The following is an 18633-nucleotide window of genomic DNA, read 5'->3' as shown; positions in this document are numbered from 1 at the left end:
AAAACATTTTAACTACATTTCAAAATGATTCCTCTTTTTGTCCTTTAAAATTTTTATTGACCAAGACAGATTTCAAAATGTTTTCTCTAATACCCCAAAGTGAAACTTTGATTGAGGTTTTCAGGAAATTCCAGGGATCAAGTATGTCACCCGGACTTTGGTTTCCAGGTTTCCCAAAGCCTTGAAACTTCCCTACAGTCTAATTGCTGTTTATTGCCACAGACCTTCATCCTTTTTCTTTTGTAACATTTTCCATCTTAAGAAGGGTCGTCCCATTCGGCCGAGGAGCGTGTTGTCTGAGTAGCTGAATGGAATTACTACCAGTGGAAACTATGCTGCAAGAGAGGTTGATAAAGCAGCTGTGAAGCAAACCTCAGCTGTTTTTTCCATTCTCCCCAAGCAAAGTTAATTAGCATAGGGAAAATGACTAAGGTGTTGACGTCACCTCTTTCCAGTAGAAACTTACACTTTGTCCCTGTCTGCCTGCAAGCATGCAGGACTTGACTCAGGAATTTGCTGTCCAAACAGGATGCTGTGGAAGCTGCACTTTTTTTTTTCCCAGGGAGTGGGGGCTGGCCCTTACTGCTTTATAAGCATCGGCTCAAGAAGGAACCTACAGCCTCTTGGAAAGGAATCTCACTAGGGGCTTGACTGCGTGGGTCTCTAGCGCTTTCACTGTAAGAAAGCAAGATGCATTTTAGAAACTTTAACTACAGTTTTAGCTCCCTGATTGCCTGTGTGGCAAACAGTGATATCTTCAGCGAAAGTGAAACCAGGGTAAGGCTTCTAATATAACGTGATTTTCTTTAGTTTTCAAAGCATTATGCTAACTGGGACTATTAACTGAAATACTTGGGGGAATGTGGCTCTCTTGTGGGTTTGGGGGTTTTGAAAGAAATCCAAAGTCTTTCGAGCCTTGAAAATCAAAAGCTGTTGCCTGAGGAATTAACTGAGGAAGGAATTTCTAAAGATCTCAATATTTGACAACATCCAGGTCCCTGAACCAACTCACTAGGAAGGGGAGAGTTGGGGCATCGTGTGTTTTTCATTCTGTGTATGTTGTAAGTGAACTTTTCAGAAAGAGGCCTCTTCTGACAGTGAATAGTGTTTTACTTTTACAGCCAGCGTTGTGAATAATTTCATTTCGTCTTAGGAAATAAATGTTATAAAGATATTTGTATGTTTGTAGTAATTACGAGGGCCTGGCCTCAAGCTCCCAGATTTCTCTAACGAGAGAAAATGCCGCCAGAGCAAATAATAAAACTGGAGAAATTAAGTGTGAGATCAGTGTGCCTCCTGGGCAGCAGCTCTCTTTGATGGTGATTAATATAATCATTTTAATCACTACACTTTTCTTCTTCATTTGATTAAAATGTAAGTCTTTTCATCAGCAGCTATCCGGCTAATTGAGCTTTAAGAATACTGTATAGGAATGAATCCTGTATGCTCTATTTGAGGGGTGGTATTTGTGCCTGGTGGTGTTATATGCTTTATACCCAAAGCCATATTGGGACATGCGAAGGTTTCTTTTTTTAAAAAAATCAAATGTAACTCCATAATTGTATATAGTGCTTATGGGCTGGCACCATAGTGTTTGGACTAGATTGCAGAGCACATTCTATGTTTTTAAAGTACTACAAAGTGAGTTCACTTAACATGAGCCTTATGTGAGTAAAATCACTATTTTTTAAATGAAGTAGAGATGCCATCCAAAAGCTATAATAACTAGATATCAGTTATTAGAACAAATAAGATTCTTTTATAAGAGAATGGCATCATAGTAATCTGGATTTTAAAGATAATGTGAGTTCTCTTTTGTTCTGGTCCTAAGCCCTGAACCTGTATTCTAAAAATATTCTTCAAAGTCATCTCTCCCAAATTCTGAATCATAACTTCAAAACTAAACAGTGGGTCACAGTGCCTATTGATGAGGTCATACAAAATTCCAAATGTACGAAGACACACTTTTGCCAGAAACTTGCCCGTGCTCAAGAGAGGTGGGGAAAAAGAGTGAGAGGCGGCCAGATGAACTCTACCGTCCGCCAGCTCCGCGTTCCTTCGCACGTGCCTCTGCGGGATCCCTCGTGGGAAAGTCTCAGAAATGTCCCTAAACTGAAGAAAAGCCGGGGAATGCAAGGAGAGCAAGGTCATAGGTTGTTCCGACTGCTCCTTAACGACCTGCCTGGCAGGGACCGGCTACCCTGCTCCTACCCGAAGCCCCATGTGGAGCAGGCATCCACCGCTGCCTCCCCGCGCTTGCTAGAGTGAACATTCCTGAAGACACTCTCATCTCTTATCCTGAATCCTCGCTCCCACTGCGGAGACACTGCGCCTTCCATAGGTTCTCCAAGGTCCTCAGTGAGCTCTGCCCGCGCTGCCTACCATCCACACCCTGCGCCATCCCCTTCTTCCTGGCCAGCCCCTTCTGCCTTTCACACGGGCTCCCACAAACTGTCCTGAGTGTTTTTGCCTGGTGAAAAGATTCACAAAACCCGGCGACTAGAAGCCCATGCAGTCTTCCTTGGAGCTTTGACTGTCCACCAGTTAAACTCCCTCTCTGAGGAGTTGCAGTGGCCCCCAGCTGCCCCCACCGACAGCCACACTCCAGGACCCAGCCTAGGGGGCTGTCCCCTGAGCAACCTAAGCTCGTAATCCCCCACCTCGGGCTTTGCATTCTAAGAGCTCAGGACATCTCCTAATTCTCACTAGCCCTATGGCACCAGAGCGAGGTGTGCACAGACACGAAAGCCAGGATGCAGAAAATGGGCCATTTGCAGAACATTAATTTTTAAACCAGTATCATTTTAGAGAGTTAAAAAGTAACAGACTGAGATAAAAGCGATCGTGGAAATTTTTAAAAACTACTTATTTTAAGAAATGCAAAACTTTCTATCAACTTTGTTATTTTTCAAGTCAGTATTTCTTTTTTTCAAATTAGCTGCAGTGCTTTTAAGCCTTAAAGAAATCTTTGATATATACAACACTGCCCTGAGCTGAATGGTGGGGTTGGAGTTGGCTAGCCGGGGAAGGCTATAGGACAGAGAAAAAAGGGGGGGGGGGTGAGTGGGGGAAGGCCATAGGACAGAGAAACATGGGGAGCAAATTACCAAACTGTACCTCCCTGGAAAATGCTCATTCTACTTTTTAAAAAAGTTTGTTACCGTAAGTAGTGTCTATGTATTGGCAATTGTTCTGCTGATTCGATGAATGTAATAAATCATACCTTCTTACCTTCTTGTAAAATCACCTGCATTGGGACTAAAGGCCATAGTCCCCTAAGAGGGGAAAGGCTTTTCTCTGAGAAAGAAGTTAGGAGTTCTTGAAAGGATTGATGATCCAATTCCTCAGTAAAAAGTGTATTGAGGAGGCCAGGCACGGTGGCTCATGCCTGTAATCCCAGCACTTTGGGAGGCCGAGGGATCACCTGAGGACAGGAGCTTGAGACCAGCCTGGCCAACATGGCAAAACCCAGTCTCTACTAAAAATACAAAAATTAGCCAGGTGTGCTGGCAGGCACCTGTAACCCCAGCTACTCGGGAGGCTGAGGCAGGAGAATCACTTGAACCTGGGAGGTGGAGGTTGCAGTGAGCCAAAACTGCACCACTGCACTCCAGCCTGGGTGACAGAGCAAGACTCTGTCTCGAAGAAAAAAAAAAGTAATGACATCATCTAGTCAAGGGTCATATGCAGGTAAATTTCAACTCCTTTTATTTTTATTGTTATTTTTCAGGCCAAATTTGAGTCCCTCTTTAGGACGTATGACAAGGACATCACCTTTCAGTATTTTAAGAGCTTCAAACGAGTCAGAATAAACTTCAGCAACCCCTTCTCCGCAGCAGATGCCAGGCTCCAGCTGCATAAGACTGAGTTTCTGGGAAAGGAAATGAAGTTATATTTTGCTCAGGTGAGTTGGGTTCATTGCTATGCATGCTTCTCCCTCCTCCCTCCCTCCCTTTTGTAAAGCAGCTTATACGTTGCTTATGTTATATGCTGACCGGAAACTCTGAGACTTCACCTTGAGAAAGACAAAATTCCTACTCTGAATGTTCAGCGTCTCACTTGTTTTAAGAAGATATCAAGGTGCATTTGAAAGCAACCTCAGACATCGCCCCTGACCTTCCTGGGTTGATAATGATGGGGGAAAGAAAGCCTTCCCTGTTCACTGGGGAGCTTGCAGGGTGCAGCGGGGTACGCGTGGCTAGGCAAACACCCTAAGGTTTGCGCAGCAGGTTTCCATGAATTTGCTCAAGGGTTGGAGCTAATGACCCACTCTAGACTGAGCAGACCAGAGTGGTTCCCTGCTCATGTGGTGCTGGGGGTACTCAGCGGAGAAACAGGAGTCTGCAGAAGATGCCTGCAAATCAGCCCAGGACTGCTAGGTCTGGCTTGAAAGGAAAATAGGGGATAACCAGACTGGGCACAGATGCTAAGAAACCCTCTGGTTGGCAGGGTTCCCAGCCCCAGGGCACCCACGGCAGGGAGAGGGGTAGCTGGGGTTGGGCTTGCCTTTTCTCCTGCCCACTACCATTTTGACCCTCCTCTGGGGAACTTAGGACAGGTGACCCACCTTCAAGGCAGCTCCCAGAGTTCCATTTGATGTCCTTAGGGGCTGACAGATTGTCAGGGAAGAAGAGAGGAGCTTCTAGAATGCAGCTCCTCAGTAAAGCAAGTCCCCCTCAGGCTCTGAGCACCCCCCCAACCCGCCCCCACCACACACACACATACACACATACCTTGCTGGGATGGGAGAGGACCCTGTCCAAAGGCCTCCCACAGTGGGAGGAAGCTCATCTGACACCACGCCAGAGAGCCGAAGTGTCTTTTCTTCCTCAAAGTGAGGACAGCGAACTTGCTGGGCCCTTCAAGTATAAATAAAGCATTTGGGATCCCCGCCCCACCCCTGACCTTTCTGCCCTGGGAGGCACAGGCTGAGCTTTGACCTTGGGTGCCTAGGCCTTCCTGTGTGAGTACACTCCTTTCTGCACGGGATAAGATTTTATGCAAATAATTACTTAGTACTCCTCTGACCTTTTCTGTTTGTAAAACAATGCATATTCATTGTGAAAACTTGGGGAGGGCAATCTGGAAGTGCAGAGAAAACCTACACCGTGCAGCTTGAGATGTAAGAGCTCTCTGGACAGCCCTCTCATCACTGGTCAGCATTTCTAAAACCAAACTAGGATCGTAGGTTATTGTTCCTTATTGTTATTTTTTAAAGTCTCCTGGGAAGTGGCTTTTTTTTTTTTTTTTTTTTTTCTGGCATCTGATCCAGAGTCCCGGAGAGGGAGGTGCAGGGCTGCTGCTGGGTGGGGAACCCTAGGGGCAGGTGGAGCCCTGGCTCCCTGTCCCTGAGAAGCTGTGTCCTCTCAGAACTGTGGCCTAGGCTTTGGACTTTCAGAGCTTGCCTCTGTGGTATGAGGAGTGGGGAGAGACTGATTCCAAGAGCCCTCCTGACCTCAATGACAGCGACTTAAATTTCCATATATACTAAAGTCACCTCTGCTGATTTTCTGTCCATCTAGGTCAAGCGTAATTATTTGCAGTCCCTGTGCCTGTGACTCCCATAGCCCTGGGAGGGGGCTGTCATCCTATCTGTGCCACAACCAGAGTTCATATGTCCTTTTGCCCTCCCCATTACAGACCATCTTACAATTGGTCCTGGAATCACACCTGTCCTGACGCCTGGACATTGACCTGCCCATCTCCCGGAACTGGCGTTAGGTGCTGTTGCCTCACGGCAGTTCTTCCCTGGCAACAACTGACCTGTGCTTATTTTCTCTCCTCAGACCTTACACATAGGAAGCTCACACCTGGCTCCGCCAAATCCAGACAAGCAGTTTCTGATCTCCCCTCCCGCCTCTCCGCCAGTGGGATGGAAACAAGTGGAAGATGCGACCCCAGTCATAAACTATGATCTCTTATATGCCATCTCCAAGCTGGGGCCAGGTGAGCAGGGCCCTCGGGTGGGAGGGAGGCAGGGGGAGACACAGCTGCTGCCCTGCACCGGGGAGCAGTACCGCCACTACCCCTGTAGCTCTCCTGAGCCCATGCCGGCATGTTTTGTGAGCTTCTCTGTATTCTTCTGCGCCACCGTCCCTTGTGCTGGGAGCATGCCTGCCTCTTGGCACCACCTGCAGTGTTAGAGAGACTGCGGCTGATCGTGGGGACCCTGCATCACGCCCCTCCACCCCCCGCAGTGTCCCAGGAATCCATTCCTGTGTCCACTGAGCACAGCCTGCGTGGGAGGCCTGAGCCCCGGCCCCAGGTTCTGTCGCTCCGGATAGGGATGAGTGATTGGACTTTGGAAAGGGAAAATCGATGCCCCCTTTAAGAAATGTTATTTTTAATCAAGATAAATTCGCCCTTTCCTGTGATTCTCACCTGGCCTTCTTAAAGGAAAAGGGAAGGAGAACCATAGGCCATGGTGAGGGAAGGGCCGCGGTCGGGCTGCCCTACCCCAGGGCCCGTGGGCTGGTCCCCTACAGAGCTTGCTAAAGAAAGAGGAAGTTCCCGTCCTCTGGAGGGACAAAAGTGTGAGCACTGCGGGGAGGGGGTAGGTTCCTCAGGCTCTTTGTCCAAAATGTGGGCCTTAACTGGTGGAATTGTGAGCAGTAGATGAGATCATCGAGTGAAAGGCACTTCCATCAGCACCTGGCTCACAGTCAGTGTTCAATGCAGGATTTTTGAAAACCATAAAATGTTGGTGGTTCCTGTCCTGTCCTCTAGGGTTTGGGTGAGGAGGCAGGTGTGAGGGAGAGTCTTGGGGTGAAGAGGTTTGAGCCTTCTCCTGCTCTGTCCGTGGAGCAAGTCAAATAAATGCTGAGACCGTCAGCTCCTCATTTCTCCTTGACCAGCAATCTGATGTTCCCTTGGGTTGAGGGTTTGGTTTTCTTGGTCCATCAGCAGTTTCATATTGAAAAGATTACATTTCTGAAAACATTGCCCAAACGGAAATTCCCTCTGGGATAAAGCAAGAGTCACATTACTTACTGCTAATTGTGGCGTGAAGGTCAAGATCAGAAATGGCCATTTTGAGGAAGCGTGTGCTCCCCCTACAGCAGCTCCTGGTCCCGGGGCATGAGTATGGCTGAGGGTGTGGAGTCTTCCCCTAGGTTAGGAATGGGAGAAAACAGGGTCTCCACTTGCAAAGAGGTGTCAACAGTTCCAGAGGCAAATGCTGTTAATAAAAATTCTGCATACTCCAGAATATACCACTTCCTTCACCGAGGGCTTATTGGAGAAGGCTTTTTAGGAAATAGACGTCATAAAATCAGTTTGTCCTTGGTTCACTTAACAGTGAGCTTGAATGAGATTTCATATTTCACCTGTGCTTTTCAACCAACAGGATTGCGGAGATTTTGCAAATTATGGTCCTAAACCCTGAGCTTTCTGGATTTTCGCTGATTAGTAGGTAGATAAGAGACTTGAAAAGAGGTAGATTTATAAGAGGCTCTTAACCAGCATTTTCAGCAATCCATCTGACCTCCCATGCCTGAATTCTCTCTCTCAGAGAGCTTAGCTCCTTTGCCTTTTTCAGTGCAGTTATAATAACATTCCAGTCCCACGTGTGATAGAGAAAAGATCAGCACCTTCCTTATCAGTAAAAGTACCTTCCAGGTTTAGAGGAGTAACCAGTGTGGCTGGAGGTAGGAAGCTCTCCTGGGCCGCTCTTGCCCGGTGGAAATCACACAGTGGTTGGTGAGGTGCCTCCTCGCTTACCCGAACTGCAAAGAAATCCCAAGCACAGGCCAGGCGCGGTGGCTCATGCCTGTAATCCCAGCACTTTGGAAGGCTGAGGCAGGCGGATCACGAGGTCAGGAGATCAAGACCATCCTGCCAACATGGTGAAACCTCGTCTCTACTAAAAATACAAAAATTAGCTGAGTATGATGGCATGCGCCTGTAGTCCCAGCTACTTGGGAGGCTGAGGCAGGAGAATCACTTGAACCTGGGAGGCGGAGGTTGCACTGAGCCGAGATCTTGTCACTGCATTCCAGCCTGGGCAACAGAGCAAGACTCTGTCTCAAAAAAAAAAAAAAGAAAGAAAAAAGAAAAGAAAAGAAATCCCAAGCACAAAGCCCTGGAAGAAAACTCACCGTGAGGCCACACCCTGTGGGTGGAGCAGGTTGAAGCAAACCTCCTGCCCGTATTTCAGATCCCTGCCCAGCATGGCACCAATAACAATGCAGCCTCCATTCTTAAACATCTTTCTAGGTGACATGGGCTGGACAAGCATGTGGTGAGTCGGGTTCTCATTGCCTCGGGCACTCACTCATGCTGTTAGCTCCATGAAGTCAATACCTTTACCGTCTCCTTTACTGAGGAGGGAACTGAGGTGCAGAGGGAAGCAGAATAAAGTGCTCATGAGCCCTGGGTACTAAGGAGCCAGGCTCAGAGCTGCCTTCACGAGCACCAGAGATGCACACTCTTCCTGTGGCCAGAGCGGCACCCCAGCGGGAGGCCCCAGTCCCTTCATTCTACATTGCCGGGTTTTTCAGTTGCAGAAAGCTCACCCCACCCTTGCTGGACCAGAGTGGCCTGAACTTGGCCAACCTGGTAGAACTCAGGCTGACATAGAACAGCAGGACACTCCTGGTCCCGGGGATTAGAAGTTGTTCTAAGGAAAAGATGCCCAGGTCAAAAACGTTTCCAGAGCACCTGGCTCCGTGCAGCCACCCCTGCGTCTGCTGCAGGGCCTCCTGTGGCGCCCTTCCTGGGCGTGCACTGCGACCCTCAAATAGGAGCTGCATGAGGGAGGCCCAGGGTTCTGTTTCCAAATGCGTTTCTTCATCCATCTTTTTCCTGAACCGAAGTTTCTCACATTCACACTTGAGGAAATGCTGACAGAAAGGGAGTTCTCTGGGTAGTTTAGATATCTGGTGGACATGTAAAGTATAACTAGAAAAATGCATTCCTTCTATACTTTTCATGTGCCTGGACTCCCAGAATGTTTGACTAAAAACAGAGTCATGCACAGTGGAAATCTCTCTTTTTCTGAATGAGCTAGCAAAGAAATACAAACCCAAAATATGTCTGGCTGTGTCTCTCAGCCGAATCGAATGGTCACGAGCAGCTGGCCCAGCAGAGCCCTGAATGCTCTTTTATGTTTGCCTTTTGACTCCCAAGGACTTGTCTGAGTGACCCTGCGATTATTTTCCCTCCTTAGGGGAAAAGTATGAATTGCACGCAGCGACTGACACCACTCCCAGCGTGGTGGTCCATGTATGTGAGAGTGATCAAGAGAAGGAGGAAGAAGAGGAAATGGAAAGAATGAAGAGACCCAAGCCAAAAATTATCCAGACCAGGAGGCCGGAGTACACGCCGATCCACCTCAGCTGAACTGGCACGCGACGAGGACGCATTCCAAATCATACTCACGGGAGGAATCTTTTACTGTGGAGGTGGCTGGTCACGACTTCTTCGGAGGTGGCAGCCGAGATCGGGGTGGCAGAAATCCCAGTTCATGTTGCTCAGAAGAGAATCAAGGCCGTGTCCCCTTGTTCTAATGCTGCACACCAGTTACTGTTCATGGCACCCGGGAATGACTTGGGCCAATCACTGAGTTTGTGGTGATCGCACAAGGACATTTGGGACTGTCTTGAGAAAACAGATAATGATAGTGTTTTGTACTTGTTCTTTTCTGGTAGGTTCTGTCTGTGCCAAGGGCAGGTTGATCAGTGAGCTCAGGAGAGAGCTTCCTGTTTCTAAGCGGCCTGCAGGGGCCACTCTCTACTGGTAGGAAGAGGTACCACAGGAAGCCGCCTAGTGCAGAGAGGTTGTGAAAACAGCAGCAATGCAATGTGGAAATTGTAGCGTTGCCTTTCTTCCCTCATGTTCTCATGTTTGTGCATGTATATTACTGATTTACAAGACTAACCTTTGTTCGTATATAAAGTTATACCGTTGTTGTTTTACATCTTTTGGGAAGCCAAGAAAGCGTTTGGAAAACGTATCACCTTTCCCAGATTCTCGGATTCTCGACTCTTTGCAACAGCACTTGCTTGCGGAACTCTTCCTGGAATGCATTCACTCAGCATCCCCAACCGTGCAACGTGTAACTTGTGCTTTTGCAAAAGAAGTTGATCTGAAATTCCTCTGTAGAATTTAGCTTATACAATTCAGAGAATAGCAGTTTCACTGCCAACTTTTAGTGGGTGAGAAATTTTAGTTTAGGTGTTTGGGATCGGACCTCAGTTTCTGTTGTTTCTTTTATGTGGTGGTTTCTATACATGAATCATAGCCAAAAACTTTTTTGGAAACTGTTGGTTGAGATAGTTGGTTCTTTTACCCCACGAAGACATCAAGATACACTTGTAAATAAAGCTGATAGCATATATTCATACCTGTTGTACACTTGGGTGAAAAGTATGGCAGTGGGAGACTAAGATGTATTAACCTACCTGTGAATCATATGTTGTAGAAAAAGCTGTTCCCATGTCTAACAGGACTTGAATTCAAAGCATGTCAAGTGGATAGTAGATCTGTGGCGATATGAGAGGGATGCAGTGCCTTTCCCCATTCATTCCTGATGGAATTGTTATACTAGGTTAACATTTGTAATTTTTTTCTAGTTGTAATGTGTATGTCTGGTAAATAGGTATTATATTTTGGCCTTACAATACCATAACAATGTTTGTCATTTTGAAATACTTAATGCCAAGTAACAATGCATGCTTTGGAAATTTGGAAGATGGTTTTATTCTTTGAGAAGCAAATATGTTTGCATTAAATGCTTTGATTGTTCATATCAAGAAATGGATTGAACGTTCTCAAACCCTGTTTACGGTACTTGGTAAGAGGGAGCCGGTTTGGGAGAGACCATTGCATCGCTGTCCAAGTGTTTCTTGTTAAGTGCTTTTAAACTGGAGAGGCTAACCTCAAAATATTTTTTTTAACTGCATTCTATAATAAATGGGCACAGTATGCTCCTTACAGAAAAGTTGTCATTTCATTTCTAGAATAAATCTGTGAACCTTCTAAATTCTGCAGTTTAAAAGGCTTTTAAACCTTTTTAAACATTTTAAATTCAGAAGGAGACATCCTTTGTCAATTTGAGCTTAGAAACTCCTAACTCTGTGCTGTGGTTCACGGAGGGTCCACCACACTAAGAATGCATCACTTGCAAAAGAAGAAAATGGATAAAACTGAAATCAGAACTTCGAGTATTTCGTTTGTACAGGTAGATGCTACTATGATGAAACCCCTGTTCACCAGCACCTCCACAAAACAGCAATGGTTTTGGTCATTTGAAGAGCTTTCTTTTCTATTAGAAAAGATGTCCATGGAAGATACTAAGTTATCTTCAGAAGATGCATCTATAAGCCTTCTGTTTAATCTCTGGAAGCTTTTTCCCTGAAACTCTCATTTCAAATGGTGGTGACCTTCCTGGGAAGCCCACAAAGGCCTAAGTAACCCAGTGTTTATTTGCTGAAATCTAGGAAATGACATTAATCCTGATCAACATTAGCATTAGGCGTTTATCTATGAAAATTCACATGCTACTTTTTTTCCCTTTCTTGAGAACCATGATCCTGTCATTTCCAAGAGTATTTGCACATTTTCAAGCCATATATGTTCAAGGTTTAATCGTGCTGGAAAATCCACACTTCCACCAAGTTGGTCAAATCTGATTATTGGACAGATTCAGGCATTGACCCCCACTTAGGACAGGCAGGAAATATTTCCAAATAGAGACTCTCAACAAGTCCCCTTAGATAAAGGAGGGAAAAAGTCGGTGGTCCCACTGCCAGTGAAGCCAATAGACCTTAGAATAGAAAATACAAGTCAAGGAAAAGGCTCACTCAGGACAGCCTATTTCTTCTGAGTTGTTCTGTGGCAGCCTCAGCTGAAATTGTAAAACCAATAATGCACAAAGTTTCTGGTTCCCAGGCTGATGGGCCTGAAAGTAATTGAATCATGAATGTGCCCAGGACCCACGCATTGCTTTGTAGGAGAGAGGTTCAGTCAAATGTGAAACAACCGACATTCAACAGGCAGCATCATGCAGGATGCACACTTTGCCATTGATTGAAAGTGTTTCTTCAATAGGCTTTGATAGAATATGTTACTAATCTGATGGAAAACAGCTTAGGGCCGTGCAAAAAAAGAAAATCAGCCCCTGGAAATGAGTGGCTAAATCAAAGCGAAGGGCAGTAGAAGGAGAGGAGCGGAGCAATTCAAGGAGCTATTCAGACACAAGCTATAAACATTGATTTGAAGTCAGCAGGCATTTAGGATTTTACATTTCCAGAATATTGTGTGTGAATTACTGCCCACAGAAGATTTGGGTTTTCAGAGAGCTTTAATTTTATGTGAAATGTGCAGAACTCACTACAAAGTAAATCGATTTTCTCATATGTTAAATTGCAGGAGATTAAAAGCACTCTATGGACGTGTTATGATCAAAAGTAAACGCGCAGCCGAAGTCTGTCACACTTCACAGTGCCCGTAGAACCCGCAGAAAGTTTGCCTGGGTATCATAGGTACATATCCAGTAACATTCACCCAAAGGTCAGCGACTCAGGTGGAAGCTGCATACATAATTACCCTAAAAATTATTCAGGAAGAAGGTCCACTATGAATAACAAGTACTCTTCCCTCCTGCCTCTCTGGCCTCCTGATTCTAAAGTAGAACAGGGAGTAGAACGTGGAGGAAACTTTTCAAGTATATCACCACTCTTGGCAATCCTTAATTCACATCTGAAATTCTCACTCCGTGACTCACCGAAAGTTACATGGCAATCAGGTAGATAGATTTGCTTCTCACATACCTCATTTTCTTCCACAATCCTTCCCTGCTGTTCGTGAAAGGTCATTTCAATCATAGCTATGTTTATGAAAGACAGAAGGAAATTATTCACAAGTGATTGAGGTGTGCTGCCTGCGCCCACCGTTTCTCCTTCTTTCAGGATTCTGATGAGGGACTCGGTGACCCTTCTACACAGCGAACGAGTGCCAAGTAGATGCAGTGGCCACTGCTCAAATCCCTCTTTCAAGAGTGTCAGGGCCCTCCTGGCTGACATTTGTACTCTGGCAGTGCAGACTTTCAGTGTTTTTAACTTACCATGTTATCTCTTTTCTCTGCCTAGAAAATGATCTCATTGTCCCAGCCCGGCCCTGCTAACCCCACAATGAGGTCCACGAGGTCCTGCTCACCCCTGTTCAAATTCCAGCAGCTACCTCTGTGCCCAGCCACAGAACATGTTTCTAGGGGCTGCTTTTCTTTTCTTGAGTGGCCCTAAGCTGTTTCTTACCAGATTAGTAATATATTCTATCGAAACCTACTGAAGAAACACTTTCAATCAGTGGCAAAGTGTGCATTCTGCACAGTTCTGCCTGTTGAATGTCGGTCATTTCACATTTTACTGAACCCCTCTCTTACAAAACAATGTGTGGGTCCTGGGCACATTCATGATGCAGTGACTTTCAAACCCATCAGCCTGGGAACCCAGAAACTTCTTGCATTATTGGTCACAATAAGCGCTACTGAAATGATTGACTCTTTAATATTTCTCCTGCAGGTGTCTATTAGGAATGTCTCTTCCCCCTGAGAATCGTTGCCAGCTACTCCCGCTGGGTCTCCCATCATGCCCCCTTCTTTTCCATTGTATGGCATATTTTCTTTTTTATCGTAATTGTTAAATTGTTTGTCTTCCCTGTTGAAACATAATTTGGGTGGAAGTGGGATTCCTGGTAGCCAGTGGCTCATAGTAGACATTCAACACGCAAGTGGATTGGATAGATGGAAGGATAGATGGGTAGATGGAAAGATGGATGGATGGATGGATGGATGGATGGATGGATGGATAGGGATTTTGGAGGAAGAGGAGTGAGCAGTCACTGAAAAGAATAGAAAAATAATGAGGCTTGCTTCCTCTCCCTAGTCAGAAGAGCCAGTAAGCAGCTTAGAGCTTTAATCCCACAAATTGTCAGGCAGCTGGCGCAAGAACAGGGAAAAAGAGAGAGAGAGACCCTGTGGTAGGTTATGGTCATCAGTGAAAAAGAACAAAAACCTTTGTTTTAAAACTCTCTCAAAACAGATGATTGGCTAGAGGGTGCGGCACAAAGGAACTTGTCAGGGTGATGGAGACATTCTGTATCTGGATTGAGCAATGCAAGAACCTGGGTAAAGACACAGTCATGGTAACAGCTGTATACATCTGTTGAAAACTCATCAAACTTATAATATTTAGAAAGGGTACATTTTGCTTCATGTAAAGTGTGCCTCAATAAAGTGTATTTGATTTTAAAATCAGGATAAAGGAAAAAAACATTGATCTTGGATAATGGGCAGGGGTTGGGGAGAAGGTCTTAATTATCATCATATCCTTTTAAAAACGTTTTTCAAGTGTGTGATGCTCTGATGACATTCTTAAGACACAGCAAGGCAAAGCAGTATCCCAAATGAGAGAGTGAGCATTCCAATAAATATTTTCTGTAAGATGCTGATATGTCTATGACCATTTGCTAAATTTAAAAATCAACTTGGACCATATTTACTCCCTTAAAGTCTAATAGATGACGAATTTCTTCTATGTTCAGAACAAATATGTTGCTACTTTAAGAACAGCATACATAGGTGTGGTCGGCCCTCTGTGTCTAAGGCTTCTGCATCTGTGGATTCAACCAACAATGGACTGAAAATATTCCAAAAATAAAATAAAATTAATGAAACAACAACAAAAATAAAACAAATAAAAAATGCCAGGTAACAACTACTTACAAAGCATTTACATAGTATTAGGTGTTAGAAGTAATCAAGAGATGATTTAAATCACCATCTATGATTGGCTGATATGCATAGGTTATATGCGAATACTATGCCACTATATATAAAGGACTTGAACATTCGCAAATTTTGGTATCTGCAGGGGATTCTGGAACCAAACCCCATGGATACCAAGAGATGACTATATATAAAATACTGAAAGAGGCATGGAGAGTGATTTTCAGGCCTCTACCTAAAGCTCTGAATATTAGAAATTACTGAATTTCTTCTCAGGAAGGAAATTACGCCATAAACCAGTGTTGCCACACACCCAGAGAACAAGATGGCCCGACGCCCCAGCCTGGTCATGCCACATGAGCTGAGCAGTGGGTAGGCCACTGAGCCAGTGATAGAAATCACAAATTACAAAACGTCAGAGTACTTTCTGGAAATAAGTCTTCCTCTCCAGGGAACAACGCATTTGACACTTGACTGGGATACACTACCGGATCCTCCGAGGGTGATGGTTCTCAAGAAGGCAGAAGCAATGGTGACCAATAGACCTCCTTAAAGGCTGAGCCACTGGGCACCTTCCTACTCCTCTCGACCGTGCTAGGATGACTGCAGCAGAGTCCCCGAGTCCTTTGATGCAAGGGTCTAGGTGAGTTCGAAGGAGAGCCATACAAGGCCAGGCAGACAGGCCCATGGTGATGGCTGTCCACCCTGGTCAGGGGAATTCTAGGTTCAGGCCATGTGGCAAGGTCACTTTGAGGGACATGCTTTGCTCTAAGCTCAGCTTAAGTGTGTCTGAACCCCCCTCACTTCTTCCAACTGCAGAAGCACATGGAGAAGGGGGAGAAAGGGTTGCCCACCTCCTAAAATGAGGGCAGCGTGGTGAAGAGCCCCATCATGCCCCACCAAGGTCCTGTGTGCAGGGCAGGGCAGTGCCTATCCAGAAGGCCAGACCTCTAACTGCTGCTCTGTAGGACGTCGGGTCCTCACATGCAGGCTCCTATAAGCTGTCTTGGCTGTCTTGGCAAGAGGGCCCTGGTATAGCACTGTGTTCATCACAGAAAACCATGCCCTACATAATTTGTAACAGACAGAAATGCATTTGGCTCATGGTTCTGGAGACTGGGAAGACCAGGATGGAGGGGCCACATCTGGCAAGGGCCTTCTTGCCACGACATGGTGGAAGGTATCACAAGGGTGAGGAAGGAGGGGTGGGCAGGGCGGGAAGAGAGAGAGAGAGAGAGAACAAGAGAGAGAGAATCCATTCATAAGGGTGGAGCCCTCATGACTAAACACCTCCCATTAGGTCCCACCTCCCAACACTGTTGCTTTGGGGATTAAGTTTCCAACTGGCTTTTTTCAAACCTTAGCAACCACCAAACAGACAAGCCCTTCGGCCTGTCCTGGAGGGCGTTGAATGGCATGGCCTGGAGCTCAACCAGGAGAACCGTGCTCAGGAGGAAGAGACCAGAAGGATAACTCAAAAAGTTCTGAGAAGTTCCTAAGACCACCTGAAGAGAAGGAGCCTGCTGCCAATGGTGTGGACACCGCAGTGTGCTTGAGGAGCCTTCAGAAACGAGAACTGGTAGGAGAAGGGGGTTGCACAGACCCTTTCCTCAGTTAGGCACCCTCTGCTCCCACCCTCATGCCCACCCTGACATCAGGCTAAGGGAGAGGCGCTCATCCATTGACAGGTGCCAGGCTGTCCTGGGCCTGGCAAACCCTGGCCTTGTACACCCACTCTCCACACGTCTGCCCCCACCCTCCCAGGGGCAGGGCCGGGCTCCCCTGCAGAGACACAGGGCAAAGAGGGAGAGAGAAGACCTCAGGCCAGGGCATGGCCTAGTGCCTCCCAGCGCCAGGTCCTGACAGCCTGAGAGAGCTGGAATCAAGGAAGGCGATCCTGGGCCCCAGACAGACGTCAGTGAGCTTCAGCCTCTGGCGGCTGCACACCAGCCAGGGCAGCAGCGCCCCCTCCTGCCTGTGTTGAGCTGTGTGGGCTGCAAGAGGACTAAGGAGAGTTTAAAGGAGGCAGGCAGTGGGGGAGGAAGTGTCCCAGGTAGAGGCTGAAGCTTTAAGGAGGATGGGAGGGGAGGCTTCACCCGGAAGGAGCTTTTGGAGCAAGGGCCTGAAGGAAATTGGGGAGAGAGCTTGAGTATCTTTGGTAACTGGGAAGAGAGCATTCCAAGCAAAGGGAAAAGAAGAGAGGCTGTCAGACAAGTGTGCACCCACCATGTCTGGGCACATCGAGAAGGACCCTGTGGCTGGAGGGGAGGAAGGAGGGGAGAATGGAAAGTGAGACCAGAGGTGACCTGACCAGGGCCTTCGGAGCCCCGGTGAGGGGCTCAGCGGGTGGGTGTCATGGGTGTGAAGAGGTAGGTCCCTCATCACCAGTCAGCAAAGCGTTCCCTGGGCTCAGCTGAAGTCCTGCTGGAGTGTGTGCCCCCTGGGCTGGAGGGGACGGGATTGGTGGGAATAAAGTTGTGAGTTTGGAGTTGTGGTGAGCAGAGCACGAAGTGAGCCCCCAGCACTTCCACTTCCGCATGAGGGGTGAACTGGCCCTGCACTCTCTCCCCTTGAGTGTGGGCAGGACAACCCTCTCTGCCTACAACGGCTCAGCACTCGTACTACTGTGGGACAGTGCTTCTGTGATTACATTCCTTTATAGGAAAAATTGATTTTGCAGATGTAGGTAAGACCTGGGCTCGTTTGACTTTGAGTTTATCAAGAAGGATGATTGACAGACACAGTGGCTACTTGAGAGTGGAGGGTGGGAGGAGAAAGAGGATCAGAAAAAAATAACTACTGGGTACTAGGTTTAGTACCTGGGTGACGAAATAATCTGTACAACAAACCCCCATGACACAAGTTTACCCCAATAATGAACCTGCACATGTACTCCTGAACCTAAAATAAAAGTTGAAAAAGGGGCCAGGCGTGGTGGCTCACGCCTGTAATCCCAGCACTTTGGGAGAGGCCGAGGCGGGCGGATGATGAGGTCAGGAGATCGAGACCATCCTGGCTAATGTGGTGAAACCCTGTCTCTACTAAAATTACAAAAAATTAGCCAGGCATGGTGGCGGGCACCTGTAGTCCCAGCTACTGGGGAGGCTGAGGCAGGAGAATGGCATGAACCTGGGAGGCGGAGCTTGCAGTGAGCTGAGACTGGGCCACTACACTCCAGCCTGGGTGACAGAGCGAGACTCTGTCTCAAAAACAACAACAAAAAAAGTTAAAAAAAAAAAAGAAGGAAGATTATCCTGATGGGCCTGACTGAATCAGGTGAACCCTGAGAGGACACTGGAGGGAGCAGTGGTGTCCCCTGCTGGCCTGGAGCTGCCACAAGGTGAGACTGGGGGGCCATGTGGCCAGGACTTGAGGGCAGCCTCCAGGAGCTGAGGATGGCCCCCGGCCAACAGCCAGCAAGGAAGAGGACACCTCCGTCCTCCAACCACAAGGAAATGGATTCTACCAACACTACATGTGCTCTGGTGAGTTCTGCATTAGTTCAGATGAGACCACAGCTCTGGCTGTCACCTTGATTTCAACCTGGTGAGACCCTGAGCAGAGACCCCAGCCAACCCGTACCTGCAGTTCTGACCCATGGAAACCGAGATGATGAATTTGGGTTGTTTTGACCCACAGAAACCAAGGTGATGAATTTGTGGTGTTTTTAAACCTCCACAAAGTAGTGTGAGAAAATACGCAGTAGTTGTTTTATACCACTACATTTTTAGGTGGTTTGTTATCACACTGGATAATTAAAACACCAATTTAAATCTTTTCTCAGCTGATTTTGTACCATTAGTGAAGCATAAACACTCCAAACTATACTACTGTAGTAAAGAAAACCACCTGCTTCTATGTGTGAGAACACTTGGGTGAACATATCAATGAAAAGGGTGAAGAAGGAA

At 46.7% G+C, this 18633-nt stretch overlaps 1 protein-coding gene across 5 annotated transcripts in view; it reads left to right on the top strand.

Moving 5' to 3' along the window:
• RCAN1 (regulator of calcineurin 1) overlaps positions 1-10939 on the top strand; it is a 98853-nt gene extending 87914 nt beyond the window's left edge. For 3 of the 5 annotated variants that reach the window (XM_009445866.3, XM_054675032.2, NM_001098557.1), the window contains 3 exon segments: positions 3731-3904; positions 5787-5946; positions 9167-10939. In XM_009445866.3, coding sequence (XP_009444141.1) covers positions 3731-3904; positions 5787-5946; positions 9167-9339 — 507 coding nt within the window. In that variant the 3' untranslated portion in view covers positions 9340-10939. 5 annotated transcript variants of the gene reach the window in all.
• The last annotated feature ends 7694 nt before the right edge of the window (positions 10940-18633 follow it).

This window comes from Pan troglodytes, chromosome 22 (genome assembly GCF_028858775.2).
Source record: "Pan troglodytes isolate AG18354 chromosome 22, NHGRI_mPanTro3-v2.0_pri, whole genome shotgun sequence".
Classification (NCBI taxonomy): domain Eukaryota; kingdom Metazoa; phylum Chordata; class Mammalia; order Primates; family Hominidae; genus Pan; species Pan troglodytes.
Note: the sequence above shows the minus strand (reverse complement) of the source record. Positions and strands in the feature narration are given on the sequence as shown.